At 38.6% G+C, this 12921-nt stretch overlaps 1 protein-coding gene across 6 annotated transcripts in view; it reads right to left on the bottom strand.

The window, feature by feature from the left end:
• Positions 1 to 12921, bottom strand: part of CDKAL1 (CDK5 regulatory subunit associated protein 1 like 1) — a 704834-nt gene that overhangs the window by 383450 nt on the left and 308463 nt on the right. For all 6 annotated transcript variants that reach the window (XM_027040405.2, XM_053223204.1, XM_015085900.3 and 3 more), the window contains one exon: positions 11116 to 11219. In XM_027040405.2, coding sequence (XP_026896206.1) covers positions 11116 to 11219 — 104 coding nt within the window. The remainder of the gene's footprint in view (positions 1 to 11115; positions 11220 to 12921) is intronic.

Here is a 12921-nt window from a genome sequence, read left to right as displayed (position 1 = left end):
ATTCCTTAAAAATGAAGTTGAGGTCTAGGTTTTGTTTTTGGAGTCTAAAGGGGTATGTACTTACAGAAAATATTAAGAGCAGAAAAAATTTTAATACATTCTTTGTCTCTCCAATGAAAGTAACATATTGGTTTCATTTCTCCTTTTTCTGTACTCAATTATTTTTGCTTGCTTATTAAAAATAGTTGTGATTGTAAAGGACATCTACAGCATGTTTTTTTAACATGATTATGAAACAATACTTCCCAGGTTACTGTCAACTTTGTTAACACTAACACTCACATCTGTGTAATACTCCATGATGCAAGTATATAAAAATTAAGCGCTTTCCAAACTAGAGAAATTGCAACTACCATACAGATTTAGCATTTCTTAAATTTATTCTTCTCAGATAAAGAAAAAGAAAGGCACATCTTATCTCAAGGAAATAAAGATAATTTACAAACTACACAAATGCACATACTCTTTGTGTACCTGTAAAAACAAATTAGCTAATTACTTCAGTCATGTTGATACACAGTAGATACACATATATTTGTTTTCTAAAATGAGAGTTAAATGCCCTTTTGTTCTTCTAATTATGACAGTGTGATAATCTGCTCTGAAAGGCTCAACTCAAACTACACCCAAAAAGCAATATTTGAAGAATGAAAAATCAACACAAACTTAGACATCAAACAGAACTAGACCACAAACAAAATCTAGGTGGTGAATCCCAAACCCAGGAAGCTTTTAAAATAAAGATTCCCCAGCTTTAGCCTAGCTCACAGAATCTGAATCTTTTGAAGTGGCACCTAGGAATGTGCATTTTTAAGCTCCACACAATAATCTGATGAAAGGCCAGGCATGGGAAGAATGGAACGGCTCCACACCCGGCATCTATTACATGGGAAAAACAGCGCAGATTTTTATTTATCTCCTCACATAAATGTAGGTTTCTTCTCCACTTCCATTGAGTATTTTGATTCAATGACTCGGTATAGTTATTTAATCAAGAAAGTTTTCTAGACAGAAGTTTCTAGAAGTGGTCCTTACCACATGCGTTTGAGTCATCTTGAACGATTCATTTGAAAATGCAAATCCCTAGGCCAAGGGCAGACCTACTGAATTGGCAATCTGGCCACTTGCCTGAATTTAAATGTATACCCCAGAGGTCCAGGGTTATCCGCAGAGACAGTAAAGCCGGAGATCCGCTTCTATACATGATTACTACCATACCAGCATTCACCCTCCTAACTAAAACTGAACAAATCAGAAAGCTCTATGTAGAGCGTATGGTCATCTTATTCATTCACCTTTCCCTTATTCACTCAATTCATTCTTCCACCAGATCGTGCCCATTCTTCCCCAATTAGATTTTCACGGGTTAAGCCCCATTACCCCCAGGTTCTCATCCTTCTTTTGTTGACAGAACCAGAAAAGATGAACTAAGGGGCTTATTTTTTAAAGACGGCAATCTAAATCAAACTTTTCTTTCTTACGTTACAAATACCAAGAGATGTGCTGGAACTAAATATTACTGAGAGCAACAAATAAAAATAAGTTCAGAAATTTATAACCTCTGCAGAACAGCCAAGGTCCCACTAACAAATATTTTTTTTTTCATGCAGAAAATTATGCTTGCCATACCTGACGTTGTGCAAGTATGTTGACTGCAATTTAATATCCACACAAGCAGGAGAAGAAATTTAATAATTTTTCAGCTGGAACGAATTGACAGCCAGTGTCAGAAAACTGCAGACTCCGGAGAATCAATAAAAGCTACTGGCATCACAAAGTAGTGCTTTTGCCCAGAAAACATCTCATGAAGGTCAGGTTTACAAACCACCAGGTAGCAGTATTACTTTTCACATCTTTCCAAGGCTATTAAAATCCCATTCAACAACCTTCCAAAACTAACTTGCAGCCCTTCAAGTTCACCAAAACGATCCCAGAGACAGATCAGCCTCAGTTCAAACGGGGAAAGCAAACCTTTGGTTAACTTTTGTCCCCCATCACCAAACATCTTTCGCAGAATTCTGTTTAGTAAAAGAATAATGAATAATAATAATAATAAACCCTCAATGCAACTATATAGCTATTTATAACGAAAATGTGCGCCTAAGTGGGAATACTCAGTGAAATGGTAGGTACCCGTTAACTATCAGGAAATAAGTTCCAAAAGTAAATTATTTCTCTGTTGCAAATACTGGAAATTCACCCCCACTAAATAGCTGGTGTTACAAAACTAAGCCTGTGTTGTAAGGACACAGTACTCAACTGTGCCTGAAGAGCTGCTGAAACTAAGCAGGATCTCCTGCTCACTGTAAAATTTAGTTTTTCCAGGCTACGTTTTCATTGTTGGTTCCAAGTCACATACGGAATTTCATCAGGCGTCTTCGATTCAAGGATCAGACATTCATTCTGCATTTACTGAGCACCTACTAAACCACTATGCGCTGCCACACGCGCCCGACCCCGCGCTCTCTGGGCTCAGTCTTCCGGCCTCGACCTCAGATGGAAGGAGAGGGGAAAGGTGTTAACGACGAGAAGGAGTCTGTCTCTGAGCAGAGGTGCAGGGCAAGAGTCCTCATCAGGTGCTTTGGTTTTCCTCCAAACGACATCGACTTCATCAGCTGCCTATTTGACCTCAACAACAGAAGGATGTGCACTCAAGGCAAACGGGGTACGGGCCCCTACGGACCATGACCGAGAGCAAAGAACTCGGCTGCCCCACTCAGACCAAATCTCTGGCTGGAACAGCTACGTTTAGCCTGCGAGATGGGCCGTGTGTTCCTCTAAATCCGTGGTCTCCACATTTTGAAAAGTCACTTTCTCCAATCGGAAAATTTAGGAATGTGCGCCACCACAGGTGCAGATCATCAGCCACCCTCATGCATTTTTGCACTGCTGGTCTCTTCTGTACAATATGAAATGCAGGCAAAAGACAAAGCCAAAGGGTGAGAACATACAAGTCAACACCAATTTTCGTATCTTCTTCCGGCACTGTGATGCACCATCTTGCAGGACAACCAAGCGTACACAAACCCCTAAGCGGTTAGCCTCTCCTGTGGGACTCCTTTGTGGTGCACGGAGTCCCGAGCTTCGGGACTCACAAGTGGGACCAAGTCACCACAGAGTCACAGCTACTGGGGATGTGTTGTCTCAGCCTCCCCAGAAAGCTTTTCAGAGTGTTAGGCTTTCCAGGGCTCGGCTCTACATTTTAACAAGGAATGTCAAAATATGCAACTTTAAGAAACCAGTATGCGCATCTGAGTGTTAAAGGGACACTGTGGAGATGTACTACACCTCTCAGTCGGCTCCACACAGCCTCCCAGGGGAAAATCTCCAACTCCAAGGCCAAGCTGTCATTCTTTTCCTTATGGACAATAAGATCTCAAGAAGTTCAGAGTCTCAACTGCATATGTGACCACGGCCTACCTTCAATGTTACGACTCCACATCGACACTGGACTTTTTTCTCAGGTTTTCCCAGGGTCTCGTTATTTTACATACATTTCTACACTTGTGTATTTGCAAGTTGTTTCGCAGAACACAATGGAGCAATAAAATAAAACTCACCAATAACAGCGGGGGACTGATTACACTCTAGATTTCCTGAGGAGGGATATAAAAAGGCATTCCTGGAAGCTCCCAGTTTCCTGTGCTTTGCACAGGATCGTACTTTGTATGTACTTTGTACTTTCGTACTTTGTACGATGCACCCTCAAGTATGAAAATTCAGCGAGTTATGAGCAAATGCCGTTCTGTTGAGCAGCCTCAAAGCGCATCCTTGTGTTCCCAGCAAAATAAGCTGTTTGCTCAGTTATCAGCAAATCTTATCCAGGGGCCTCCTGGCAGAAGTCATCAAAGGCTGATGATAATAATGTATTGTTACGCCCATTTTTCTAAACCATGTGCCCACCAGCTAAAACATGAACTGTCTCTGACAAATGCTGGTAAATACTTGTTGGATGAATGGAAAAACAACAGCTATATAGTTCTAACAGTGACTTCAGTCCAAGTGTCACTGCTCGTTTTCTCCCCTTCACGGACCTCTAGCATCACATGAACCTCAAGATTCAGAATGGCAAGTACATTCGATTTTGGATACTGAGTGTATTCCAACGGCTGTGGCTGACCAGAGCCCTGTGCTGAGAAGGATTCTGAGGAGAAACGCTTGTTGGTCAGGGAAAGGGGCCCAGGGTCAGGGAAGGCGGGCAGGTAACGAAAGTGTGGTCGATCTGTGGACACAGCCCCAGACAGACTATGGGAGTTTTCAAAATCCAAAGGTGCTTATTTATGTTAAAAGGCTCGGTGATTTTTGTTATCTGAAGACCTGCTCCCTCCGGTCTGCGTACTTTAATTTTCATCAGCCCAACCTGCCACCCTGTCCTCCTAAACTAGGAGGAGCGCGATGGGGCGCCTGGGTGGTTCAGTTGGTTAAGCGCCCGACTTCGGCTCAGGTCATGATCTCACAGCTTGTGAGTTGGAGTCCCGCATCAGGCTCTGTGCTGACAGCTCAGAGCCTGGAGCCTCTTCAGATTCTGTGTCTTTCCCTCTCTCTCTCTGTCCCTCCCCTGCTCACACTCTGTCTCTCTCGGTCTCTCAAAAATAAATAAACATTAAAAAAAAAATTTTTTTAATATAAACTAGGAGGAGCCCCTACAAGACAAGAACCTTGCCTTTTTTTTTTCTTTCCATCTTTTTAGTCTCTAATACAGCACAGTATATACTCAGTAAATGCCAGCTGACCCTTTTGTGATACCCTGGGGATAACAAAACCCAATGCACCCTTTAAACTTAAATAAGCACCTTAGGATTCTGACACCACTCCAGGATGTCAGCAAATGCACAACGCTTGGGCCGTCCTTCCAACCTCCCAAACTCAGCTCATTCCTTACTAACTGGCCAGGGTTTCCTCTTCAAGATCCCTCTCAACAGAGATGGAAAGGGTCAGTTCATTTTACAGTTTCCACCAAACATTGCCTAAACTCATGGTTCTCAATCTTAGTTCTCAGCTCTGGGTATACATTAGAGGGACCTGTACCTTAGAAAATGCAGGGCCACCCGTCCACAGGAAGTGTGGTGCACTTGCCAGCAAGGGGACACAGACAGAAGTTTGGTTTTGGTTTTATAACTGCCGAGTGACTAAAACGAGCGGCCAGACGGAGAACACTGACCTGAGAGCAACCTCTGGCCCTAAAGACCACATCCTCCTCTCATAGGAATTTATGGCAAATATTAGCATATTGGAAACAACAGGAAGTTCTGCCATAGAGAGTTGTTCTCTCATTTGTTTAAGTTAGCTTTCCCCAAAGCTGACCAATGAATCCTCTCATCCATAATTCCAATCACAAATACAGCTTTAATGGAACACAACCACACCCATTCATTTATGTATTGTCTGTGGTTGCTTTCATGCTACAAGGGCGGAAATGAACTTGCAACAGAGACCTTAGGGTTCACAAAGCCTAAAGAACTTACCACCAGGCCCTTTTAGGAAAACATTTGCCACACCTGGATTGGCATATTGAGGAACACAGGCATCTCCCATTGTTCTCAAGTTTACATTTAGGCCACTTTGCTTGTATGAAAGACTCATGTTGCTACCTGTTTTCCGCTAACTCAAAGGAATCCAAAGAGGGTTTTTGTTTTTATGAAAAAAGGCGAAAAGTGAAAACAGCATCAGCATGTTTCGCGGCACGCCGCTGAAGGAGGAGGCAGAGCGCAGCCTGGGCAGCGAGGGTGGCCCCTCGGAGCTCCTCCCCTGGGGACCACGCTCAGCATCTCAGCACCATGCGGCCACAGCTCTGAACCGTGTCTGGGAGCCTCTGTGCTTTAGCTCCATTTATTTTGTGGACCTACTGGCAAGATGTGTCCTAAGGTATCAGAAAAACCTAAGAGAGGTTATCTTTGGGGTCTGGGAAATACTCAAAGTTTTTTCCATACAAATGAATGGTAACTGCTCCTTTGCTCTACGCCCCTTGGGCTTTCAAAATATTTCACAGGGATGCTCTACTTTCGGAAAGCGGGGAAAACCTGTACACCAGACTATTCAGCTAGATTCTAAATGTTCTGAGGAAAGACTCTGAGGTTAGGGCTCATTAAACAGGGCCTCACCTCTGCTTCAACCATGATACCTTGACTCTTACTTTTCAAATTTCATTTGAAGAAAGGATTCCCTTTATTGCTAAAAAAAGGTTTGAACCCCGCTGACTTAGAAACTCAGAGATCTGAAGAGGCAGAGGCCAGGTAAATTACACTCTGCTTTGCCATGGACAGCCTTAACTAGCTTTCTTCAAAATCAAAGTGATTAACCTCGCTTATTTAGATCAGATATCGGACAAATACCTGTTTAGGCATTGGGTCCCCTTACCAAGTTACATGTATTATGTACGTGGCATGTAGGTGTCTCGTTAAAATTTCTTTGAAAAGTTATCATTTAGTATTATACTTTGGGTTTCTTACAGAAGCAACAGGAGAAAACACCATGTAGAGGCTATACCTGGCATTTCTATATATTACCAGCTAAAGGATTTTTATTACATTATTCAATGTCTTTTAGGAAAGGAACATAATTCTTAGTGTCTACAGCCTCAAATATGTATATGTTTCATTATAAACTATATACTTCCTTTTTCACACTCATGTCAAAGTACATAAATCATATTTCCTTATTCTTCTGGAGAGCCAGGATTCACCAGTTAGTAGAATTACTTTCCCTTTTTGTAAACACAACATATTTTATACAGCTTTTATTTTCAGGGTCCGTTACATGCTCCATCATTTAATGTAAGCTGCCTAAAATCCTCCAAATGGGTAACATTCAAATTAACATTATTGGAATTATCTTTTCTTCTATGGAAGAAAGAAATTTCTCTCTTTGAACATGGCACAAATGAAAAGATAAAGGAATAAAAGAGACGCTCATAACTGCCACATAAATTAACAGGATGCAATTACTGATCTCTTTTTTGATCTCTGATCGAAATCAATATATAGTAGTCATTGCTAAAGGTGATGAGATAAATGTGGCTTGATATACGCTGTAACTCAACAATCTAAGTTCATCCTTCCGAAAATCAAATATTGCTCATATCCTTTCCTATACAAAAGGTCAGGAAGTAATGTTTTCCAGTTGCATTTCATAATTCATCCTACATGCAGCAGACAGTATCTCTGCAAGTCTTAAATAAAACAATTCATTTTTTAAAAATTTCAACAGGAATATTAAAATCACTGAGCACCAAGAAATTTTCTCCCTGCTTTGAATATTTCATCTCAATTTATTTACCTTTCCATAACGGGTTTAGGCCACTTTCTTGCGAGGGTTTTTTAAATTTATGAGGAAGAAAAAAACAGTACCGACACACAAATGAGATCTAGAAAAGCACGCAATAGCTATAAAAATAGCTCATCCATCATCTCCACATTTTGATTCCAGAGACGGCAGTGAAAGGTGTTGTTTCCACACCACTCACCCGGCACACTTAAAAAGGTTTGCACCATCACTTACACAACTGAAACTGATTGATTACCTGCTAGAGAAAAATCAATACGAATATCCTAGAAAACACTAGCTTGTAAATTCATTCTGGCCCCAACAAAGTCCTGGTCATAGCTTGACATGTTTTTCTAGATATCTAAAATGCAACCACGTCAAACCCCAGTCCCCCCAAACTGTGATGCCTAGGAATTTTTAAAAGCTAAATCTCAGCACAGATGAGGAAGTGAGGGGGAAGGTGTCCCAAGTCTGTCAGAACAATGAGATTAAGAAGCTGCCGTTACCTGATAAATCTTCTTTTCAGAACTGGCCACAAAAATGATAAACATGTTGAGAAGGTGAAAATATCAAGGGGACCAGGATGAGAGAAAAAGAAAAACAAAACAAAAACAAACAAACAAAAAAAACACACAAAGCTAGGAAACCAACTAAATATAAAGTAATTAATATATATGTATTTTTTTTGGTAAAAGGTAAAGTTTCTATTTTAAAATATAAGTAATTCTGATTTTAATGCTATCCATTCAAAATTTAACGAGCTCTCTTTCTCGTTTTTTGGCAGCCGAAATGTATAGTCAGTATAATTTTAGCTCTTTGGGAAACCACTGTACATTCAAAATGATTTCGTGATTATTTCAGAACCTCTTCTGAATGCTCCCTTGCCGTTGGGTCAACCCTTAGTCTCTTCATTCATTAGACTACTAAGAAATAAACTTTTAAGAAATAAATTTTTATGAATATAAAATATTTCATAAATATGCTATTCAGAAAGAAATTGTGCTGTGCTGATTCTATCATCTGACAGGCAACCTGGGTTCTATCCCCATTCTACAATTTGTTCAGAGTTTTTATAAATCAGTCTGTATTTTTCATACACAGTAAGTCGTCAAAAAATTTAAGAAAAAGAAAGGACATGCACTTTTCCTTTAACTTCCACTGACTTTCCTCGTACTAAAATTTATTAACAGCATACTTAAGAGTTTTCATCTTAAAGTAGCTTTTCAAAGAACTGTGCTGTTTATTATTAATTACAGGACCACTGAATAATGGTGTAGTGAAGAATTCAGGGGTTCTAGCTCAAAAAATATTCCTAACACCTGGATTACTAAAGAACTAAATATGCAAGAGTCCCAGAGATAAGAGGTTTTTCTTCTATTATATTTACCTTCATAATTATGCTTTACAATTCTAAAGCTCAAACACAGAAATTCTGTCAGATCAGTAAAATCCCAACGTCTTCTGCAGAAAGAAAGATAATGAACTAACTCAGTGTGTTTAAAATGTAAGTTAGCAACGGATAGTTCCTGGAGTGGAAAAAGATTGTAAGGCCATCCTCAGCATGAATCTGCTTTTCTCAAATTAAGAGAACGAGAGGTAACTGTCACACTAAGTAGTTTCTATTTATAGAGACGTTTTTCATAAAACATATTTTAACAGCAAAAGAAAACCTGTCATTTGACTCTAGCCATTAATGTCTGTTATAGATGTTCCAATATTCTCACTCAAAATTAGACTTCTTGGATTCACTTTAAATTCCTTCAGTTTAAGTAACATGTCTGCTTCATAAAAAGAACACAGGCAATTACTTCGTAGAAGCTATATGGGATTCTAACTACCAGCAGTGCTAAGTGTCAGAGTAATGAGAAAACCGTGGCTTGGAGGGGCCAAGTACCTTCCTCAGACCATAGCAGCTGGTAAGCAGCAGAACACTGTTTCCAGTTCCAACTCTCCTATGGCAAAGCACATCAAATAGCTAATGACTCAAAGTTTTCCTAACCACACTGGCTTGCCTAGGAAGTTATGATCTCAATATTCTAGTAAGAGTACCATACGTCAACCAAATGAGTTCACCAGTCCAGAAAGTAGCATTCCGTTTCGACTCTACTATACAGGTAGAAGACAATAGAAAAAGGTTACATTGCCAACATTCCACGGTCAGGAACCAAAAGGCACATACGCAGACACACACACATACTCATGTGGATGAAAGCAATACTAAGTAAATCTCTTCTAATACTTGGTCTATAAATAAACACTAAGTCACTGCTGACCTCTGATATATACTTTGAAACATTCACCATAACTGGCCAACCCACTTGGATGTGACGATGGTCAGTGACGACTCAAGTCTGCAGCAGTCACACAACCGTACTTGTATTGCTCAGGGGGCATTTCTAAAGATGTGTCAGAGAGCTGAGCTGGGTATCTTTAGCAAAATTCTATAGTTTATAAAAACTAGGATTATTCCTTTCTGGTTTTTACCTCAAGTCAAATGTAATACATAAATGTGTCCATGCTGAGTCACGAAGCAATCACGTCAAAATGTCAGTATAGGTTATAGGTGGGGGAGAGATACAAGGGAGCCAAGGGAATACATTCACTTCCCAGATGGTGACTGAACAGTTTCACGTTTGTAAAATAAATCGTCAGAGTAAAATGAGAAGATTTTTTCCAGTTATATTTAGTTGCAGTTAGAAATGCATAATGTTGGAAAAGTCCGTTGAAAGAACTAAATCATACTCCTACCAATTTGCAGTGTTTGGTGGACAGACCATAGAGTTTTAATATCCCCATTATCTGACAGATATGGGGAAAAATAAACACCAACTCAGAATACCAGCAAAGGCATCATTTTTCAAGTAGATTAAGTTCCTGTGCAAATTTATGCCCTTTCTGAAAAAGCCTTAACATAGTCGTGTTGTACAGAAGACAATCACTCAGACTCTTCTTCAGATAAGATAATTACCTGGCTCTGAAACAGAATATTGGTAAGAGTCGATGTGTTGCCTTTTATTTCTTGTTCAATACAAGTTGAATGTGAATGAAGGAAAAAAAATTGTCAGATGTTAATCAGTCAAGGGTACTTTTCTATTACAAAGAGCATTCCAAATTCATGTTGACAAAAGCTTTACATAGATTAAATAAAAAAACGCTCACTTTATTTAAAGTACTATTTAAATAAAGAACTCATACTATGACTTTGAGGGTGTACTAAAAGCATTTGACTTACGTGTTAAAAGGGAAAGTACATCTCCAATAACTATTAACCCACAAGATTATGAGACAATAGATTATATCACGCTGGGCGTAAGAAACACCAATGTTATACACACATACTATAAACAAAGACAAAAGAGGGAGTTTATGGTTTAATAAGCAGTTATGTATCAACACAGCCGTGACTCATGTTAAAGATAAGTCTTATTATATGCTGAGAGATACCTAAACAATCACATTTTCCAGCAACTGATGATTCAGAAGTAGCTGGCCACCCACACAAAGAATTATTCTCATTAGGACTCTCTACCAGTGCCACTCTGCACTGGTCCAACAGTCCTGCAGATAAAGAGGGCTAACTTTATTAGTTGATAGTAGAATCTACCTTTTCCAACACTCCTGGAAACACTTACTCACTCTATTTTCTAAATGGTCCAAAAATTACCAAAGAAAGAGGCAGAAATCTTGAAAAGTATTTCACCTCAGTCCACAAAAGTCTTAACACACTTCAGATGGTCAATCTTTTTTTTTTTTTTGTCTTTTCTATTAAGTGAAAATGGGTGATAAAGTTCAAGATACATCATACGGAGACAGAAGAGTGGTCAAAGAGCACATAATTCTAGAAACTCTTACCTTGAAAAGACTGTTTGGCTCTATCGACTAGTTCATCAATTGGATAACTCGCCAAATTCCCTCTGGCATGTTTAGTTTTGCAGTAGGTACAAGCATTGAGACACCTGTTCAAATGATAGCAATAAATGAAGCTCCAATTTTTAAAGTCAGTACATACTTAGCATGGGAAAAAAACACCCAAAACATACACCAAAATGGTAGCTTAGTGATATGTGCCACTTTATATGAGAAATATTTAAAAAGCCAATGTCCACCATACTTCATACTTATTTTATTTCCACCAGGCAAAGAAATTTCAATTTGCAATTCTTTTAAGTTTCAGCTACTCAAAAATGATTGTACAAATCACATAGTATTATCTTCAAATGAACATATCCATGAGGAATAAAGTTTACAAATACTTACAATGATTAATGAAAAGAAATTCAAGATTTTTTTAAACCACTGACATTGCTTGGCCATCATAAAAATAAAAATGTAGTATTGCTTATGTATACTGTATTATCTATAAATGATAATGCATATTCATGTAACAAATGATATAAGAATAAAGAGGCAACATAGCATTCTCACAAAAAAATACACCATAGCCTTAGAAATTTTACAACAGTATTTTTCACTCCTGAAGTCAGAAAAAAATAATATTAAAACAAGTCCAATGAATACTCCCTAAGATTATATTAGAGAAAGTAAACAAGGAGAAGAACACTATTAGTTTTGAAAAAAAAAAAAAATCCCAATATTCTGTACACATGATAGAGAATTATCTTTGAAAAACTAAAATGTTGGTTCTACTCTCATAATTTTTTAATGTAATTTAAATAAATTTTGTTATTATAAAAGAAACAGCGGGACACCTGGGTGGCTCAGTCAGTTAAGCGTCCGACTTCAGCTCAGGTCATGATCTCACAGTCTGTGAGTTCAAGACCCGCATCGATGGAGCCTGGAGGCTGCTTCGGATTCTGTGTCTCCCTCTCTCTCTGCCCCTCCCCTGCTCATGCTTTGTCTCTGTCTCAAAAATAAATAAAAACATTTAAAAAATTAAAAAAAAATAAAAGAAACAGCTACAACATAATAAAACAGCCCTACACTAAAAAGGCTTAACACCACCAAACAAAACCAAACGAAAAAAAAAAAAAAACATCTTCATTGATTCAACTGTTACAATGAGTAGCATGGTTTAAAACACCATCATCACATAAATGCTTTAAAATTTCAAAATGAGGAAAACTGAACTTTTAATAATTGAACCTGACCAATGTGTAATTTTGTTAATATTTGACTATAAATATATATGGAATCACTGTACTCAGCAACCAAATATGTAATGCTTAATTTTTGGTAATTTTTGCATGGCACTTTTTTTTTTTTTATTGTTTTCTTATTTTTGAAAGAGAGTATGTGGGGAGTGGGGAGAGCAGAGAGAGACAGAGGGAGACAAGGGATCTGAAGCAGGCTGTGAGCTGACAGCACAGAGCCTAATACAGGGCTCAAACTCAAGAACCATGAGATTATGACCTGAACCAAAGTCCGATGCCCAACCGACTGAGCCACCCTCGTGCCCCCCTGCATGGCACTTTTAAGTAACACATACACTTGAAATGATTTTTACTGTTTATCCAACTATATAATCTTAAAAAACTAACCCTCTTTTCTTCTTAAGCCATTTTTTTGTTTTGTTTTGTTTTTAGATAAAACAGAGATCATGGCCTCTTTCTTATTAGCACAAATTCTAGCCTCCCAATTGCTATCGGTCTTCTCTTTTCAATTCCCATCTGTTCCATGAGAAGGGAAAAGAGAAAATTA

The sequence above is a fragment of the Acinonyx jubatus genome, chromosome B2 (genome assembly GCF_027475565.1).
Source record: "Acinonyx jubatus isolate Ajub_Pintada_27869175 chromosome B2, VMU_Ajub_asm_v1.0, whole genome shotgun sequence".
In the NCBI taxonomy this organism is placed as follows: domain Eukaryota; kingdom Metazoa; phylum Chordata; class Mammalia; order Carnivora; family Felidae; genus Acinonyx; species Acinonyx jubatus.
Note: the sequence above shows the minus strand (reverse complement) of the source record. Positions and strands in the feature narration are given on the sequence as shown.